General features: G+C 41.4%; 2 protein-coding genes across 5 annotated transcripts in view; one reads left to right on the top strand and one right to left on the bottom strand.

Moving 5' to 3' along the window:
• LOC107651290 (uncharacterized) overlaps window positions 1-17753 on the bottom strand; it is a 171989-nt gene that overhangs the window by 7862 nt on the left and 146374 nt on the right. The gene's annotated exons all lie outside the window — the stretch shown is intronic.
• LOC100017171 (renin-like) overlaps window positions 1-17753 on the top strand; it is an 81753-nt gene that overhangs the window by 46304 nt on the left and 17696 nt on the right. For 2 of the 3 annotated variants that reach the window (XM_056815772.1, XM_056815770.1), the window contains 4 exons: window positions 9360-9489; window positions 10460-10583; window positions 12428-12546; window positions 13943-14139. In XM_056815772.1, coding sequence (XP_056671750.1) covers window positions 9376-9489; window positions 10460-10583; window positions 12428-12546; window positions 13943-14139 — 554 coding nt within the window. In that variant the 5' untranslated portion in view covers window positions 9360-9375. Of the gene's footprint in view, window positions 1-3059; window positions 3218-9359; window positions 9490-10459; window positions 10584-12427; window positions 12547-13942; window positions 14140-17753 lie in introns of those variants that run through there. The other variant, XM_056815771.1, reaches the window with a different exon arrangement.

Raw genomic sequence — 17753 nt, 5'->3', positions numbered from 1 at the left:
AACTGTTGGGAAAATTGGAAGTCAGTGTGGGAGAGACTAGGAATAGATCAACACCTCACACCCTACACCAAGATAAATTCAAAATGGGTGAGTGACTTAAACATAAAGAAGGAAACCATAAGTAAATTGGGTAAACACAGAATAGTATACATGTCAGACCTTTGGGAGGGGAAAGACTTTAAAACCAAGCAAGACATAGAAAGAATCACAAAATGTAAAATAAATAGTTTTGACTACATCAAATTAAAAAGCTTTTGCACAAACAAAACCAATGTAACTAAAATCAGAAGGGAAACAACAAACTGGGAAAAAATCTTCATAGAAACCTCTGACAAAGTTTTAATTACTCAAATTTATAAAGAGCTAAATCAACTGTACAAAAAATCAAGCCATTCTCCAATTGATAAATGGGCAAGGGACATGGATAGGCAGTTCTCAGATAAAGAAATCAAAACTATTAATAAGCACATGAAGAAGTGTTCTAAATATCTTATAATCAGAGAGATGCAAATAAAAACAACTCTGAGGTATCACCTCACACTAGCAGATTGGCTAACATAATAGCAAAGGAAAGTAATGAATGCTGGAGGGGATTGGCAAAGTAGGGACATTAATTCATTGCTGGTGGAGTTGTGAACTGGTCCAACCATTCTGGAGGGCAATTTGGAACTATGCCCAAAGGGCGACAAAAGAGTATCTACCCTTTGATCCAGCCATAGCACTGCTGGGTCTGTACCCCAAAGAGATAATGGACAAAAAGACTTGTACAAAATTATTCATAGCTGCGCTCTTTGTGGTGGCCAAAAACTGGAAAACGAGGAGATGCCCATCCATTGGGTAATGGCTGAACAAATTGTGGTATATGTTGGTGATGGAATACTATTGTGCTAAAAGGAATAATAAAGTGGAGGAGTTCCATGGAGAGTGGAACAACCTCCAGGAAGTGATGCAGAGCGAGAGGAGCAGAACCAGGAGAACATTGTACACAGAGACTAATACACTGTGGTATAATCGAACATAATGGACGTCTCCATTAATGGAGGTGTAATGTCCCTGAACAATTTGCAGGGATCCAGGAGAAAAAAACACTATTCATAAGCAAAGGACAAACTATGGGAGTGGAAACACTGAGGAAAAGCAACTGCCAGAATACAGAGGTTGAGGGGACATGACAGAGGAGAGACTCTAAATGAACACTCTAATGCAAATATTATCAACAAAGCAATGGGTTCAAATCAAGAAAACATGTAATGCCCAGTGGATTTACGCGTCGGCTATGGGTGGTGGGGGGGAGGAAAAGAAAATGATCTATGTCTTTAATGAATAATGCTTGGAAATGATCAAAGAAAAAAATATATATAATATAAAAATAAAGACCTAAATGAAATTATGAAGAATGAAATGAATAGAAGCAATAGAACAATATGTACAACTATAGAAATACTATTTGAAGAACAAATGTAAATGTGCACCTACAGAAAAAGATTTGATAAATAGAAAAGTGCAAGATGTAGTTGTTTTTTAAAACCTTACCTTCTGTCTTCAAATTCGTACTATTGGATTGGTTCCAAGTCAGAAAAGTGGTAAGGGCTAGGCAGTGAGGGTTAGGTGACTTGCCCAGGGTCATACAACTAGGAACTGTCTGAGTCTTAGACACTCTATGAATTGATGCAAAGGCAGAAAGGTGGTTTTTTTTTTGGTCGTTGTTGTTGTTTTTAATGACTGAATTGCAGAGAAGCTTTGGTAGAAGGAGATCCTTACTGAGAGCTCCCTGCATGGATGAAATCACAGAATCAGTCCCAATCCGAGAAAGGGAAGAGAGAAGTAGGCAATGTAAGGTGTCAGAGTTAAAGGAAATCTCATATAATGATAGAGGAAGCCATAGCTTTATTTGTAATCAACAAGGAAGGAGCAAGTAGATGTGATGAGACCGAGGATGATATAGAGGAGGGATGGACTGAAGAGACAAACTCTTGGAGGAGACAGGAGGGAATGGGCTTAAGGCACAAGTAAAGGGGTAAGTCTTGCCCAGGAGAAGGGCCACCTCATCCTCTGGGGCCAGAGCAAAGCAGGAGAGAACAAAAGATGTTGCTGAAGGAACCTGAATAAAAGCATGGGAGAAAGAAGAGGCTCACAGTCGATGACCTCTCTGTGCCTTTTAAAAAATTTAACCCTTTCCCTTTCTGTCTTAGAATTCTCAGGTTTGATCCCAGGTCCTCCCAGCTCTAGACCTGATACTCTATCCACTGTGTTGCCTCACTGCATCAATCTCAATTTTATGAGTAAAGTCAAACTCTTTAGATAAGAAGGATAAAGAAGGGTTTAGTTTTGCTGCTGATATTGTCAAAAGACAGAAGGCAGCCCAGTTTGGGATGCACCTATAAAGGAAATATTGTTGGTTTTCACAGAGAAGGAGTATCCTCTAGAGAGAATGAGAGGGAGAAGCCATCAATAGGGGAAGAAGAGAACAGAACTGGGAGCCTGGGAACCCCAAAGTTTCCCTTCTGTGTTTCACCCAGAACTTGGTATTGCCCAGAAAAATCAGCATTGAGTCTGGAGGGTTTACTCTACACTATAGATGGAGAAGTTAAGAACCATAGAGAATAATGAATTTCCTCCAGTTACATAGTACAGTTATACAACATGTTTGTGACAAGATCAAGATTGAGAATACTTCTGTGGTCACTGAAGGATGATGAGAAAACCTCAAGGGCTGTGGGCTGGAGGGAGCCCAGATCTGACCATTCAGGAACCTGCATTCTGGCTTAATTCTCTCCTGGACCCACTGAGGGTTTGTTTTCCATCTCATTCCTGAGGTCACCTACAGCATGGAACCCAGGACAGGCCACCGTGATACCAGAGTGACAGATTTATAGACCTGCTGATGTGACTGAACAGATGTCTACTTTCCCACCACCAGCCCTCCCCCTCTTTCCCCCTGTTGCCCTGACTAGAAACAGGTGAAACCAGGCTCTGTACCAAGGGTTAGCCCTCAGCTGGGGATTTATTAGTCCTCTCCTTCCACTCTATAAATCAGGGGAGAGGAGGATCCCAACTAGAATTCAGTAGTATATAAAGGCAAATGGAGCCTTGGGAAAGAACAAGCAGCCCCGATCTCAGACCCGACAGACAGATAGACCAGGATGGACTGCTGGGAGGTCCTGCTGGTAGCCTGGATCACTTGCTTCTTCAGTCTTCCCAGTGATGGCTTTCATAGGTAACACCAAGGCCAAGAGGAAGGGGGTTAAGGGGAGTCTGAGCTGACTAAAAGCTTGGGAAATAATGTGACTAAAGAACCTTGGGGAGGAGAGGGCTTTCCATAGATAATCAGGATGAAGCAACATCTGTGAGTCATTAAGCAGAAGCAAGGGGATCTCTGTCTAGGTATAGGCAACAGGGCAGTAAGCCAATAGAAGGAGCAGCAAGTACCTAAGGCTATAAATGATGAGCAGAGAAAAAGTGGTCCAGGGGTACCTGTTGACTATGTCAATTTTCCTCTTCCCTCAAAAAGCTGGGATGGCTTCCTCTTACAGATGGGGAAACTGAGACCCATAAAGAATAACTAATTTCCCCCATAATAACCTTGAACAGTTTAAAATCATTCTTACCTGCAAAATTGACAAAATCAGGCCTTGTGATTGTTGTGTGACCAAATCCCACAGGGAAGAAGGTGGGGATATGGGGAGAGGGAGCCATTTGGATTGAGGAAGCCATTGTGGAGATAGAGCCATTTGGAGGGACAGAGTACTACCAGCCTTCAATCACTCCTTCAGCCACAATGATCATAATTGTAGCTTCAGTCAATCAACTAGGAGCTATTTTCAGATGCAATTCAATTACACAATCAATAAATATTTATTTAGCAGCTACGGTATACCAGAGAGTATGTAGACAACGTGGATGGAAGATAATTTCTGTGGAAAGCCACTAACAGAGGTAGAGATTGTAAAAGGTCTTTTGTAGAAGGTGGTATTTACATTGAATCTTGAAGAAGTAATGCAGGAGTGGGGTAGCTAGGTAGTACAGTGGATAGAAAGCCAGTCCTGGAGTCAGGAGGACCTGGGTTCAAATCTAGCCTCAGATACTTCCTAGCTCTGTGACCTTGAGTAAATCACTTAACCCCCAAGCCCTAACCATTCTTCAGCTTTGGAACCCATACTTAGTACTGATTCTAAGACAGAAGATATGGGTTTTATAAATAAATGAATTGCTTAATAAAGAGTGAAGTATGGGAAGCAGAGGAATGGGAATGAGAAGTAGGAAAGTCAAAGACTTGATCCTCATGGAACTGTTCTAGCAAGGGGCTCAAAAGGATTAATCCTCAAAAGGATTAATGGCCAATCTCTTGGTCTCTTAGCATCCTGGGGCCTGAGTTATACCATGAAAACTTGTTTTCATAGGTAGGCAGAAGCCAAGAAGTGAAGGGGATGTAGGGAAATTTTCTAGGCATGGGGGAGCAGTCAATGCAAGGCATGGGGTCCAGAGATGGAGTATCTTGTGTGAGGGACACAGAGAAGACAAGTGAGACTAAAGTGTAGAATATGGAGGGGAGAAATGGGAAGACTGGAAAGATGGGGAGGGACCGGGTCAGGAAGGACTTTGAAAGTCAAGCAGAGGAATTAATATTTCATTTATTTCTCTTGTGTGAGCACTATGTGTCTGGTTTCAGAATAAGAAGAATTGAGAAATATGTATTATATGATAATATATGTACAACCTTCTTGTACTTGCCTCCTTGGGGAAGGGGGGATGAGAGGGAGGGGGAAAATGAGACACAGATTTTTGGACATAGTTAATATAGGAAGTTGTTTCTCTTTGATAAAGATATTTTAATCTTTATTGTATATTTATAATAAACCAAAAGGTGTTATATATTAAGTGTCAACTCAAAACAATTTTATTGTGGATGTAACTGTAAGGCCTTCTAGAATTTATTTAGTAGAGAGGGTGACATAAAGGGCATTTAAGTGGCACAGTAGACAAAGAACTGGACTTGGAATCAGTAAGATTCATGTAACTAAGCTGAAATCTAGGTTCAGACATATATAATAGCTATTATATATAATACTTATATGTAATAGCTATTGTAATAGCTATAATAGCTATTACAATAGCTCTTATAATAGCATATAGTAGGCCCTGGGCAAGTCACTTAACCCTATTTGCCTCAGTTCTATCATCTAATCAAATGAACTGGAGAAGGAAATGGCAAATCACTCCAGTATCTTTGCTAAGAAAACCCCAAATGATGTCACAACGGGTTTGAAAGGACTGAAACATCTAAAATAAGAAGGGTGACATGCTTCTGGAAAATCACTTTGGCAGTTGAGTGGAGAATGAATGGAGGGGACAGAGATTTGAGGCAGGGGATCATCCAGAAGACTATTGAAGTAGAAGATAGGAGAGCTTATTCTAGAGGGATGGCTGTATGACTGGAGAGATAGGGGGACACTAAGAGAGAGGTCAGGCAGGTAGAAGGAGACCCAGAGAGAGTAGTGACTTGAAAAACTAGAGAAGAGAGACTATGTAGGAGAAGAGATAAACAGGGTTGTGCTAACACTGTGTTTGATGTTGTAGATAGAAAAATGGAAGTGAAATGTCTCCGACCTTTAAGGAGTTGACATTCAACCAGGGAGGGAAGTTAGTACTTTACTCATTTATTAAAAACAAAAATAAAACAAAACAAAATGAAACAAAAAAAACAGCCTTACATCTTAGAATGAATGTTAAGTCATTCATAGTTGATCATTGCTCTTTATTGCTGTTACTATGTATGAGAATCTCCTGACTCTGATCACCTTACTTTATTGAAAAACCCTTTTCTTCAATATTAGAATCAATACCAAGTATCAGTTCCAAGGCCAAAGAGTGGTAAGGGCTAAACAATGGTGGTTATGTGACTTGCCCAGGGTCACATAGCTAGGAAGTATCTGAGGTTAGATTTGAACCCAGGACCTCCTGCCTCTAAACCTGACTCTCTATTTACTCAGCTGCCCCAACTAGCCCTTCATTATAATTAATCTTTTTAATTATAATTCAAGATGAGGAGTGAAAGCAGCAACGGAGAGATCACAATGCTCTGAGAAGATTGGAGGAATGAGAAACTAACTTGGGGGGAGTGGTTCGGGAAAGTTTCATAGAAATGGTGGAACTGGAGCTGTCATTTATTGACTTAAGTACTATATTGCGCAGTTGTCAATGTAGCATTTCACTCATGTTCTGCTCCCTCTGGCTTCATTTGGGCTTTTCTTGGTAAAGATACTGGAGCATTTGGCTATTTCCTTCTTTAGCACATTTAACAGAGGCAAACAGGGTAACATGACTTGCCCAGGATCACAAAGCTATTAAGTGCCTGAAGCTGGGTTTGAATTCAAGTGCTCCTGACTCCAGAGTTGACAACTTTATTCATAGTGCCACCTAGGTATCTATTATGTAAGACAGACAGGAAATTTTACAGGCCTTTAAAGGAAGGACAGAACACTGGGAAGAAAACTTGGCTGGGAAAAGGCTTCACAGAAGAGGCAGAAAGTGGCAGATCCTTGTAGACTAGGTAGACTTTCAGAAGGCAGAGAAAAGAAAGGAGCATGCTGAATTCTAGGTAAGGGAAATGTCATGAGTGAATCATACAGGCTTCTTAGAGCTGATGGTTAATTTTCAAGGGGAGCATCTATCTACACCTCCAAAATTGGCAAAACTACAAATCAGTCCTCGATTTCTTTTTTTGTTGATTGTCTAAACTTAAGAAAGTGATAGAGAAAATGTGACTAATGCAAATTAAGCATAAAATGGTGTCTTCTGCCCATTCCTCCTCTGGAGAGCCAGTTGTTAATCATTTGCCAACACATCCCTGTATGAATGTACGTTTGGGTTGAGGGTATTTGGGGTTAGGATGCCATTTTGGGAGCATTCAGGAATAAGGATCATCTTCAAGCAGAAAGACTGTGCTGGGAAAGAGGAAAGCCCTTAATAAAACTTAGGACTGGTGCAGTGGAAAGAGGGTTTGAATCTTGCCTCCGATGTGACCTTGGGCAAGTCTCCTAACCTCAGTTTCCCTACCTCTAAAATGGAAGGCTGGGCTGGAGGTCCTCCAATACCCCTTTGAGCTAGAGCTCTCCTTGGTCATCAAGGATGCATCTCAGCTTGAGCATAGCAGTCGAGACAGCAACACTGAGGTGGACAGATAGGAGCAAAAATCCTTCAGGGGTCCCAGCAATAAGACTGCTGACTCTTCTCCACAAGACTCCATCATCTTGTTCCCTCTATACCTACCTTGAGGTGTCAGTTTCTAGCTGGGCTGCTGTGAGTCTCTGCTGCCACCTACCGTTTACATGTAGCATTACCTCCTTCTTAACTCCCTAGTCAGATTCCCATTCCTGCTCCCTTCCCCAGCAGTCCTTTTAGACCTTTGCCTGTGCTGCTACCTTGCACAATGGATCAAATACTGACCCTGGAGGCAGGAAGACCTACGTTCAAATCTATCCTAAAACACTTACTAGCTATGTGACCCTAGGCATTCACTTTTACTCTGTTGGCCTCAGTTTCCTTTTCTGTTAAATGAGCCCAAGAAGGAAATGGCAAATGACTCCAGTATCTTAGCTAAGAAAAGCCCAAATGGAGTCACAAAGAGTCAGATGTGACTAACTGACTACCTAACAACAAGTGGTTTTCTTAGGACTCCAGAAAATCACTGAATCTCAGAGGTGGAAGGAAGCTTTTCTGACTTCTAACTCAAACCTCTCCTTTAGCCTTAGCTCTTCTTCTTCCCAGTCCCTCTGCCCAGCCACCAACATTTGTCTAAGAGATCAGTAAGGATACTCTGCCCATGCTTGGGGCAGATGGAAATTCTGTGGCCATGCCAGTGATAAGAATGGCTCTCTTGTTTCCTTAAGCCTCCTAGTGCTCAGTGTTTCTTTTCTATTAAAAAATAATAATAAATGATAGGGCCAATTTAGATCTGGAAAGGACCTTAACAATCACTATTCCAATTCCCTCATTTTACATATGAGGAAACTGAGGCCAAGGAAGAGTATCAGTGGATCAAGATCCTACAGATATTCTAAATTCAGATCTCATTCATACCACTCCCCTTATTGTGATTATTTATTTAGTCTCCTTGGAGAGGGCAAGTGGAATAGATTCATAAAACTTTTGTGAAGATAATTCTTTTAAAAATAATTTTTTAATGTTAATTATATAATTAATATGCTTAATTATATATGGAAGAATTATTTTATCTGATATACTTAAAGAATATAATTACTTTTAATTTACTAAAGTGATGCTTTTTGAAGAAATAATTACCCACCTTACTTAAGAGAAAGTCTTCCCTTTTATCAAATGAAAACATGATCTAGAAATCTTGTCAATAATAACCAGTATTTCCTTGTACTTTAAAATTTCAAAGTACTGTGGTCAGCTGGGTGGTTCAGTGGATTGACAGGCAGGAATAGAGATGGGAGATCCTGGGTTCAAATTTGGCCTCAGACACTTCCCAGCAGTGTGACCCTGTGCATACCACTTAATCCCCATTGCCTAACCCTCACCACTCTTCTGCCTGAGAACCAATACACAGTATTGATCCTAAGACAGAAGGTAAGAGTTTTAAATTTAAAATGTCTCAAGTCTCATAACTTTGTGAAGTATATATTATTAGTATCCCAATTTTATGGACAAAAAGAGGTTAAATGACTTACCCAGGATCACAAAACTGATAAGTGTCTATGGCAGGCTCTAAGTTCAAATCTCCCTGACTTAAAAGTCTAGCACTCAATCCATTAGAATGGCTGGCTGGCCCCAAATGTCTACAGCACTCAGCCCTAGTAGCCACTCATAGGTCAGTCATTATGTGTGGAAGAGTTTTGCTTTGTTACCTTGTGAAGAAGTGGCAGGGGTGTACGTGTGTGTGCAGAGGGGGTTGGGGCATTGCAATAATCATCTAAATGCAGAAAATAATCTGGGGGATTAAGGTTGAATGAAAGAAAAAGTTCTCGACCAAGAGGAGCCAAGGAAGCTTTTAGACCAGTGGTGTCAAACTCCACTAGAAAAGGATCCCTCTGAATCACATATTGATTTGGAAAATCACAAACCTTCTTGATGTTTCATTATGATTTTATTTATTTTGTGAATCATTTCACAATTACATTTTATTCTGGTTAAGGTAAAACTATCCATGATACGTCTGTCCTAGAATTTCTCTGGTGGTCTTAAAACAGGCCTAGCTCTCTACTACCTGGTCTGAGAGGTTGGGGCAGTCTTAATTGGGGGGACAAAGGAATGAGTGAAATAATCTTAAGGGATTGAGTAGGGGACTCTGGGAAATTCTAATATGCTTGTCTTTTCTTTCCTCTATTCCTGGTCAGGATTGCCCTCAAGAAAATGACCTCAGCCAAAGAGAGCATGCAAAGAAATGAAAAGCTACTGGAGAACCATGAATTGGAAAAGTACTTGTATGATGAAGTACCCTCTGTTGTTCTCACCGATATTGCAGATGTAAATCTTTCACTACTGATGCTTTCCCCTTCCTCCCCAAGTTCCCTAGGGCACACATTCAACTAGAATTTCCAGAAGATATGAAACAAATATTTGAAAAAGTTTTTTTTTATTATTTTCATCAGTTAAATGAAAGCACTAGAGGAAAAACATTGGAAAAGAAATAAGAACTATGAAATGAAGAATTAGAAAGGGAATCAAGGCCTTGCAAAAGGGATACAAAACTTTGCCCAAGCAACAAACTCATTGAAAATTATATTGGACCAAATAGAAACCAGTGATTCTGTGAGACAACAATAAAACAAAGCTAAATGGCTTTAAAAAATGGAAGAAAATCAAGGAATCTTAATAGCAAAAATGACTAAACTGGAAAATGGATTAAGGAGAAAAAAAAAGAAACAATAGACTACAGAACACATTGAAAAAAGAGCCTAGATATATTTCAAGAAATCTTAAAAGAAAGTATGCAGAGTACTTAGAATCAGAGGCCCAAATGGAAATAGAACTCACTGGTCACTTTTTGAAAGAAACCCCCACATGAATACTTCTAGTAATGTTATAACCAACATTCAGAGCTTCTAGGTCAAAGAAAAGAACACTTCAAGCTACAGAAAAGTAAGAATTACAGTAATTCACGTCTTTATAGTACTCTGAGGTTTATAAAGTGTTTTTGTTTATACTAGTGGTATGTAGTTGGGAAAGGTATCATCCCCATTTTATAGATGAGCAACTTGAGGCTCAGCAAAGTTAGGTGAGTTGCCCAAGGCCACACAGTTAGTTCTTGATAGCTGGGATTTAAAAGGAGGCCAGTTCCTCACACCTTCCAGTTCACTATTCTGCATCTGAGAACTCGAGGATCTCTTAAGAGATCATTTTGTTTAATCTGCTCATTTTATAGATGAGAAAACTGAAGTCCAAAGGAGTGAGGTGATTTGCCCTCAGTCTATCTCTCCTTTTTTTATGCCTACAGACCCAATATTATAGTGAGATCAGTATTGGCAGTCCACCCCAAACCTTCAAAGTCATTTTTGACACTGGCTCTTCTGACTTTTGGGTATCCTCCAGCCAATGTGACCCAATCGACTCAACATCTGGTAAGATCCCAGCCCTTTGGCACCAAGGTCCAGGCTCTCCTAGTTTGGAGTTTGAACATTGTGCTTGGCCCCAAACCTTCCTAAATCTAAGTTATTTCTCCTTGTATCCTGTCATCTACCCATCCATCCTCTCAATAGGGGAAGGGATAATTCTCACTTTCTAAATAGTGGGGGGAAAAGCCCAGATCGAGATCAGAAATGTGTATAGAACCCAGGAGTCCTGGCTTTTACCTCCTTGTTCGTTCAATTAGAAAAGATAAAACAAATCTGATCCCCTAAAGAAGTATTGAGACCCTGGCCAACCAAAGGATACATCTGGGTCTTCCTCAGCCTTGGACAAGACAGAATTCCTAAGCTTCTCCTCATTCCCACCCTGACTTTGCCTCATGTTTCCATGCTTATAGCCCCCATTCTCATCCCTCAAGCCCTGTGGCTTTTTTTAAACCTTGCCTTCCATTTCAGAATCAATATTGTGTATTGGTTCCAAGGCAGAAGAGAGGTAAGTGCTAGGCAATGAGGGTTAAGTGACTTGACCAGGGTCACACAGCTAGGAAGCCCCATAGATTTTAACAATGCCCTGCCAAGGACTAGGTCCCTCTCATTCCCTACATTTAATTGCCCTCTCTGTCCCTTAGCCCTCCCTCACTGACACTTAGACCTGCTCCATCCTTGGCATTTAACCTCCATTCGAGGAGCTCTCATGACTCCTAGCAATTAGATCTCCATCAATATCATTCTAGCATCTCTCACAGGTCCTTAGCTCCTATCTCTGACAATCAGTCAATCAGTAAGTATTTCTCCAGTATATATTGTGTACTTCCTGCCTCCACCCCCACCCCAAGACTAGAGATGCTTCAAGCTGATTCATTTAAAAGATGGAACAAAGCTCAGGAGGAATCCTAAACAGAGTACAGAGGCTTACCTAGGGTAAGGCAAGTGGGGCTTAGGCATAAGCTGAGAGTCCATTCATCTTCAGACATATGTAAACACCAGCTAACTGCTTTGGTTAAATAGGAAGCTGACAGATAGATGACAGGCTAGAGGAGCCCTACTATCCAGGACCACCCAGGAAGTTCCCAGAAGGAGCCCTGCCACCCCAGAATCTCATTATTGCTAATGGGGGTGCTGTCAGGGTTTCCATCCCAAATGAAAGTCACCCTTCCTGTTGTTTGCAGCAGGCTTTAGGTTGCAATATGTGAAAAAAGAACAACAAAACTGAAACCTAGTTTAGGCCTGACAGAGTGTGGGGCACATAGCAGATATCCGTCATTTTTACATTTGTAAAGGTTTTCTTGAGGGGTTCAGGCTGACCTGGGATTTCCTTGAGATGGGTAATCCCAGGTGAGGAAACCCCCTCAAATAGCACCCATGGGCACCTTCTCTGAGACTTGGGGTCTTAGCTAAGCTCTGGGATAGTAAGAGACTTGTGAAGGGTCACCAGGCCAGTCTCTGTTAAAGCCAAGTCTTCCTTGCTTTGGACTCTTTCTATTCAACCAACTTTAGGCACATCCTTTATTATTTTTTAACCCTGAATTAATGTCTCAGCAACATCTCTAAGACAGAAGGCAAAGGTTAGGCAAATGGGGCTAATTGACTTGCCCAGTCACACAACTAGGCACATTCCTAGAACTTTTAACCCTACCCACCTGTGCTCCCACCAGTGACAGCAGATTGCAGAATCAGACTGTTAGGTAGGATGTTAGAGAGCATCTTTCTGGACGGAGAAGGTCACTTGTTAGTGACAGAGAAGGGAGCCCAATCTCCTTCTGATCTCAGTGCACTCCTGACTTTACTGCCCTGCCTGGTTTCCTCCTCTAACACCTGGGTCTTTGTCTCTTCCCCAGAGTTATACAAGACATTTAATGCCTCAAAATCCTCTACTTACCAAACGAATGGTTCTGAATTCATCATCCACTATGCATCGGGCTGGGTTGAGGGTTTCCTGAGCCAGGATATACTGACTGTGAGTCCCTCCTATAGGAAATAATGCTCCCCTTAGCAATTTCCCATAATTTAGGATCCTGTAGGAATCCCTGTGGGAGAGGGGAAAGGTTAAGGAGAGGAGATGGATGTCAGCCTACTCTGAGAACAGAGGGATCCTGGGAAACAATGGACTTCTGCTACTTCCCTTTCATCACTAGGGAGCAGTGATAGAGCCCACATACCAATCCTAGAAAGTGGTTCAGCTACTGCCTCAAAAAGAAAATCTGGATTATTTGCATGGAATTTTGTGGGTAATTTGCCTGTGATTCACTTAAGGGTAAAATACTTAGAGGTTCTAGTCCATTCTTGTTATTTTCCTCCTGTGATATGATTTGAGAAAATCAAAAATCTCTCTTCTATACATCTCTTCCCTGGTTCTGAGTCCCCTGTCGTTATCTCCTTAAGGGAGGGCACTAGCATTGTGACTGGGTCTGGACATTATATTAGCTTAGAGGATAAACCACAGGCCAATTAGTGGTAAAGAAGGACTTATTGTATGAATTCATGCAGCATCCTATTGGCTCTCAGATGAGAGAAAAGATCTTGAGATCTGAGACCTGAGAACAGTTTGTTTTGGAAGAGAGACATTGGGGGTGTGGGGGAAGAGTACAGTCTGAAGGTTGGATCAATCCCTTGGAACTGTGGCTGGGTGGGAATCTGTGGGAGTGGAAGGAAGGAATTGGGGATGTCATAGGGAGAAGAAGGGGTTAAAGGAGGTAGAGAAGTCAGTGAAAGACAGACTAAGAGATCCAATTTATTCCAGTCTGGCCCAGAATCCAATCTGCTCCTCTCTTCCAGTGCTCCTCCAGGTCCTCATCTGTTGGGTTGACTTTAGGTCAGGACATTCCTGAGGGAGAATGCGCAGGACAACTTGGGCTGTGCCTCCCACAACTCCATGAATATTTTTATCTAGGTGATATCAGATTTTGAGGAATAGCAAGGTCATCCTGGAAGAGTATAAGAAGGCAGCCTGGAGCCCAGGGGGCACATAGGAAGTAGTGAAGGGGTTAGGTTGTCATGCAGCCCAACTCAGTGGGAGGGAGTTCTATAGCCCAAATGAGATGTCATGGGAAAATTAAGGGGAGTGTTGGCCATAGTCAGAGAGGATTAGGGTGGAGCAGGGCTCAAATCTTCACTCTATCCTTCCATACCAATCTTTAAAAAGTGCTTCAAAGTGATTGCATTCTGAATCTGTCTTCAAACTACCTACTTTTCTTCTTTTTCTTACCTAATTCCTCCAAATCTAATAATGGACTGCATCCTCAGTTAGGGGCCAGTAACGTGATTTGTTGGGGCCTATGGTCAACACCAGGTCAGGCTGTTAGGATAATATGCCTGGTCAGCCAGCTCTCTCCTCTGGCTTCTGAAACCCACAGATTGGTGAAGTGAAGGCGACTCAGTTATTTGGTGAGGCCACAACGCTATCCACGATACCCTTTGAACTGGCTTCATTCGATGGAGTCCTGGGCCTGGGCAACCCTGAGCAGTCAGTGATTGGAATCACTCCTGTCTTTGACAACTTAATGGCCCAAGGGGTGCTGAAGGAAAATGTCTTCTCTATCTACTTCAGCAGGTGAGGCTGTTCTTCTGGGGTGGGACTCCACACCCTGGGCAGGAGGAAAGGAAGGGAGTTGTGTCCATGACTGTGCCCTCTGCTGGAGCAAGAAGGGCAAGAGGACTCACTTATAAAAGCTCTGTGGAGTCCAGGGTGCCTCAGAGAGATAGTTGCATCCTTAATCCATGTTTGTGGGAGGGAATCCCATGGCCCAAATGAGACATCATGGGAAAATTATTTTTATTCAGCTTTGGAAAACCTCGCTTTGTGTATTCATAGAGGTATATATAATCTAACATTTGGCTAAATTTTGCACTTTATACCTCTCTATTGCATTTTCTGTGATCATTGTGACAAAGACAAGGCATGAGCATTATCCTTATTTTATGATGTTACAAAATAATTTTATAATTATAATTTCATAATAAAATGAAGTTAATATAGATGAAGCCAACCAGGATTGTAAAATCTAGAACTGGAAAGAACTTAGATCATCTAGTTCAGGGGTTCTTATCTTGGAGTCCACAAATCCTCAAGGATTCTGTGGATAGATTTCAGGAGATTCATGAATTTGGATGAGAAAAAATGTTCATTTAGTATTTCCTTCAATTATTCAAAAATATTATTCTGAGAAGGGGACCTTGGGCCATACAAGACTGACAAGGCTGCCCAGGTCACCAAAAAAATGGTTAAGAATACCTTAATCTAGTCCAGTCGCTTCATTTTACACATGAGGAGATTGAGGCCCAGAGTGGGAGAGGACCTTGTTATTGTTGTTGTGTGGGAAGTGACTTGGAACTCTAAAGTGCTATGGAAACAACTTTAAAATGACAAATGATGCTGACAAGATGATATTTTGTGGGATCTTCACAAAAACCCTTTGATGTAAGAGGTTATTATCCTCACCTCATTTTACAGATGAGAATGTTGAGATTCAGAAAGGATAACTGTGACCTGTCCCTGCTCATACAGCTATTATGAGATGAAAGACTAATAGAATCATAAATTTAGAGGTGGAAGGAACCTGAGTGGTCATTGAGTCCAACCCCTTAATTTTACAGATGAGGAAACTGAGGCCTAAAGGTAGGATATGTCGTTTAAGACATTTGTGATAACAAATACAAAAAAAAGTATTATTAAATAACTTACATGAGATTACACAGGTTAATTAAGACACAGAGCCAAGACTCAAATTGGGAATCTCTGACTCCAAATTAAGTATTCTTCCACTGTTCTATGTTGCTATTTAGTCTCTTGGGTAGTAGCCAAACCCAGTTCTGCTCTAACTCCAAGTGGAGGGTCCTTCCTACTCTGTCTCATGGATTTTCCCAAGGTCACACAATTGAGTAGGAGATCTGGGATTTGAACTCAGGTGTTCTGATTGAAAATCTAGTCTTTTTGGCCTCAGACACTTCCTAGCTGGGTGAACCTGGGCAAGTCATTTAACCCATGTTTCCTAGCCCTTACTGCTCTTCTGCCTTGGAACCAATAGACAGTAATGATGCTTAGATGGTCAGTAAAGGGTTAAAAAGAAAAGAAAAGACTTCTTTCCAATGTGATTTTTGCCTTTCTTTATCCAAAGTGAGGACTAAAATTCAGGGCATCTAGCTCCAAGACCAGTGGTTCCCTGTATATGTGGGAGAGGTATTAATGGAAAAGATATTCTAGATGGGGGAAATTTTGTGATGCTTTGTCATCTCTATAAATTTGTGAGAGTTAATGGAGTAGAGTGGGTCAGTGCTGGTTTCTAAGTGAGCAAAACTTGTGTTTAAGTCTCCTTTTTGTCACCGTTTCCTTGACTAAACAAGTCACTTTCATCTCCAAGAGAGTGGTGAGGCAATGTCCATGATTTATACCAATCTACACCAATACAAGGATCTCTCTCCCTTCACCCAGAGCTCCCTAGATCAATTAAATCACTGATCTTTAGCACTCTCTTTACCCCCTCAAAAAGAAGAGCTCAGCAATGAGCGAGAGATGAACATAATGTTCTACTAGAAGGTGTTATCTTCAGTGACCAAGTGCATGTCTAGATTCACAGGCAGCCATTGGACTTGCTTTGTTTTTACTCAAGGTCCCATTCATACAAACTTCTTTGACAGCAAAGTGTCTTTTGGTTGACTGTGTGGGCAGCAGCTTCAACCTCCTCCTCCTGTCTGACTCAGACTGAGACTGAAGTCAGGATTCATTCTCTAAGCCCACACCACCTGGAATGTAGGGGCAGGTAGTTTAAGACTGAACATTTGTAATGACAAATACCCCAAAAAATGAACACTGTGTTTAGTAAGAATTGAATTGAGGGCAGTTAGGTGGCTCAGTGGATAGGACTAAGAGGCAAGCCTACAGATGGGAGGTCATGGGTTCAAATTTGACCTCAGACACTTCCCAGCTGTGTGACCCTGGGCAAGTCACTTAACCCTCATTGCTTAGCCCTTACCACTCTTCTGCCTTGGAACCAATACACAAGAAGGGTTTAGCAAAATAATAATAATAATTTAATTGGATGCCTTAATACAAAGCAGGAGCGTTGAGAGAAGCCACATGATGCAGGAGAATTTTAGCCTCAAATGAGGAAACGCTGGTTGTAGTTGACTCTTCCACTAACTCAGCCTTCTGTCTATAAGCAAATCCTTCCCCCCTCTTGGCTTCACTTTCCTCCTCTGTAAGATGAGTATGATAAGGATGAGGTGCTTTCTCCTAATGGATGGATGGACCCTAATAAAGATAAGGATAAGGGGATCTTTGAGGTCCCATATGCTTCCAGCATTCCATGAATCACAAAAGACATATGAATTGCCAGGGTACAACCTCTCCCCCCTCCCCCCCCCATGCACACATACACAAACTCAGGTCCATATTCAGCCACCCAAAGACCAAAATCCTCTCTGAAACCAATAGAACTCTTCCCCCGTCCCATCACCCTCAGTCATCAGAGGCATTTCTACCAAGTCCTGAAGAAGCATGCTATAGGGCATAGAGCACTGGCTTGTAATGGAAACATTTGCCTACAACACTCATTAATTCTGAGATCTTGGGCAAGCCATCAAATTTCTCTAGTGGCTTCATCTGTAAAATGGGGATGATGATGATAATCCTTACAGTATAGAATCGTGAGAAAAGTTTAATCAGCTCTAAAAACTGTGAGGTTTTAGGATTCTATTCACTGAGAATCTAAAGGAGTATCCTTTGAAGAGCAGGATAAGAAGACATCCTAGCCAGGATTGAGGGGTTCACACTCCAAGTTAGAAAGACATGGAGACCCACCTAAGAGCATAGATTTTTTACCTAGGAGAAATTTTAGAGATTATTTCCCTGGGTCCTTAACCTGGGGTTCCTGGACATAGAAGGGGTTTGTAGATAGTTTTACCTGGGTCCATGAATCTAGAATGGGAAGAAAATCTTTATATTAATATAAATGGTTTGCTTTGAATTCTTATATTTGTTATACAGTTAAAAATATTATTTTGAGGCACAGCTGAGTAGCACAGTAGATAGTATGCCAGGCCTGGAGTCTGGAGGCCCTAGATTCAAAACTAGGCCTAGATACTTCCTAGCTGTGTGACTCTGAGCAAGTCACTTAACCCCAATTGCTTAGCCCTTGCCATTTAGAATTCACACTAAGACAGAAGGGA

The sequence above is a fragment of the Monodelphis domestica genome, chromosome 2, assembly GCF_027887165.1.
Source record: "Monodelphis domestica isolate mMonDom1 chromosome 2, mMonDom1.pri, whole genome shotgun sequence".
Lineage (NCBI taxonomy): Eukaryota > Metazoa > Chordata > Mammalia > Didelphimorphia > Didelphidae > Monodelphis > Monodelphis domestica.
The sequence above is the reverse complement of the archived record's forward strand: the minus strand, read 5'-3'. Positions and strand labels throughout refer to the sequence as shown.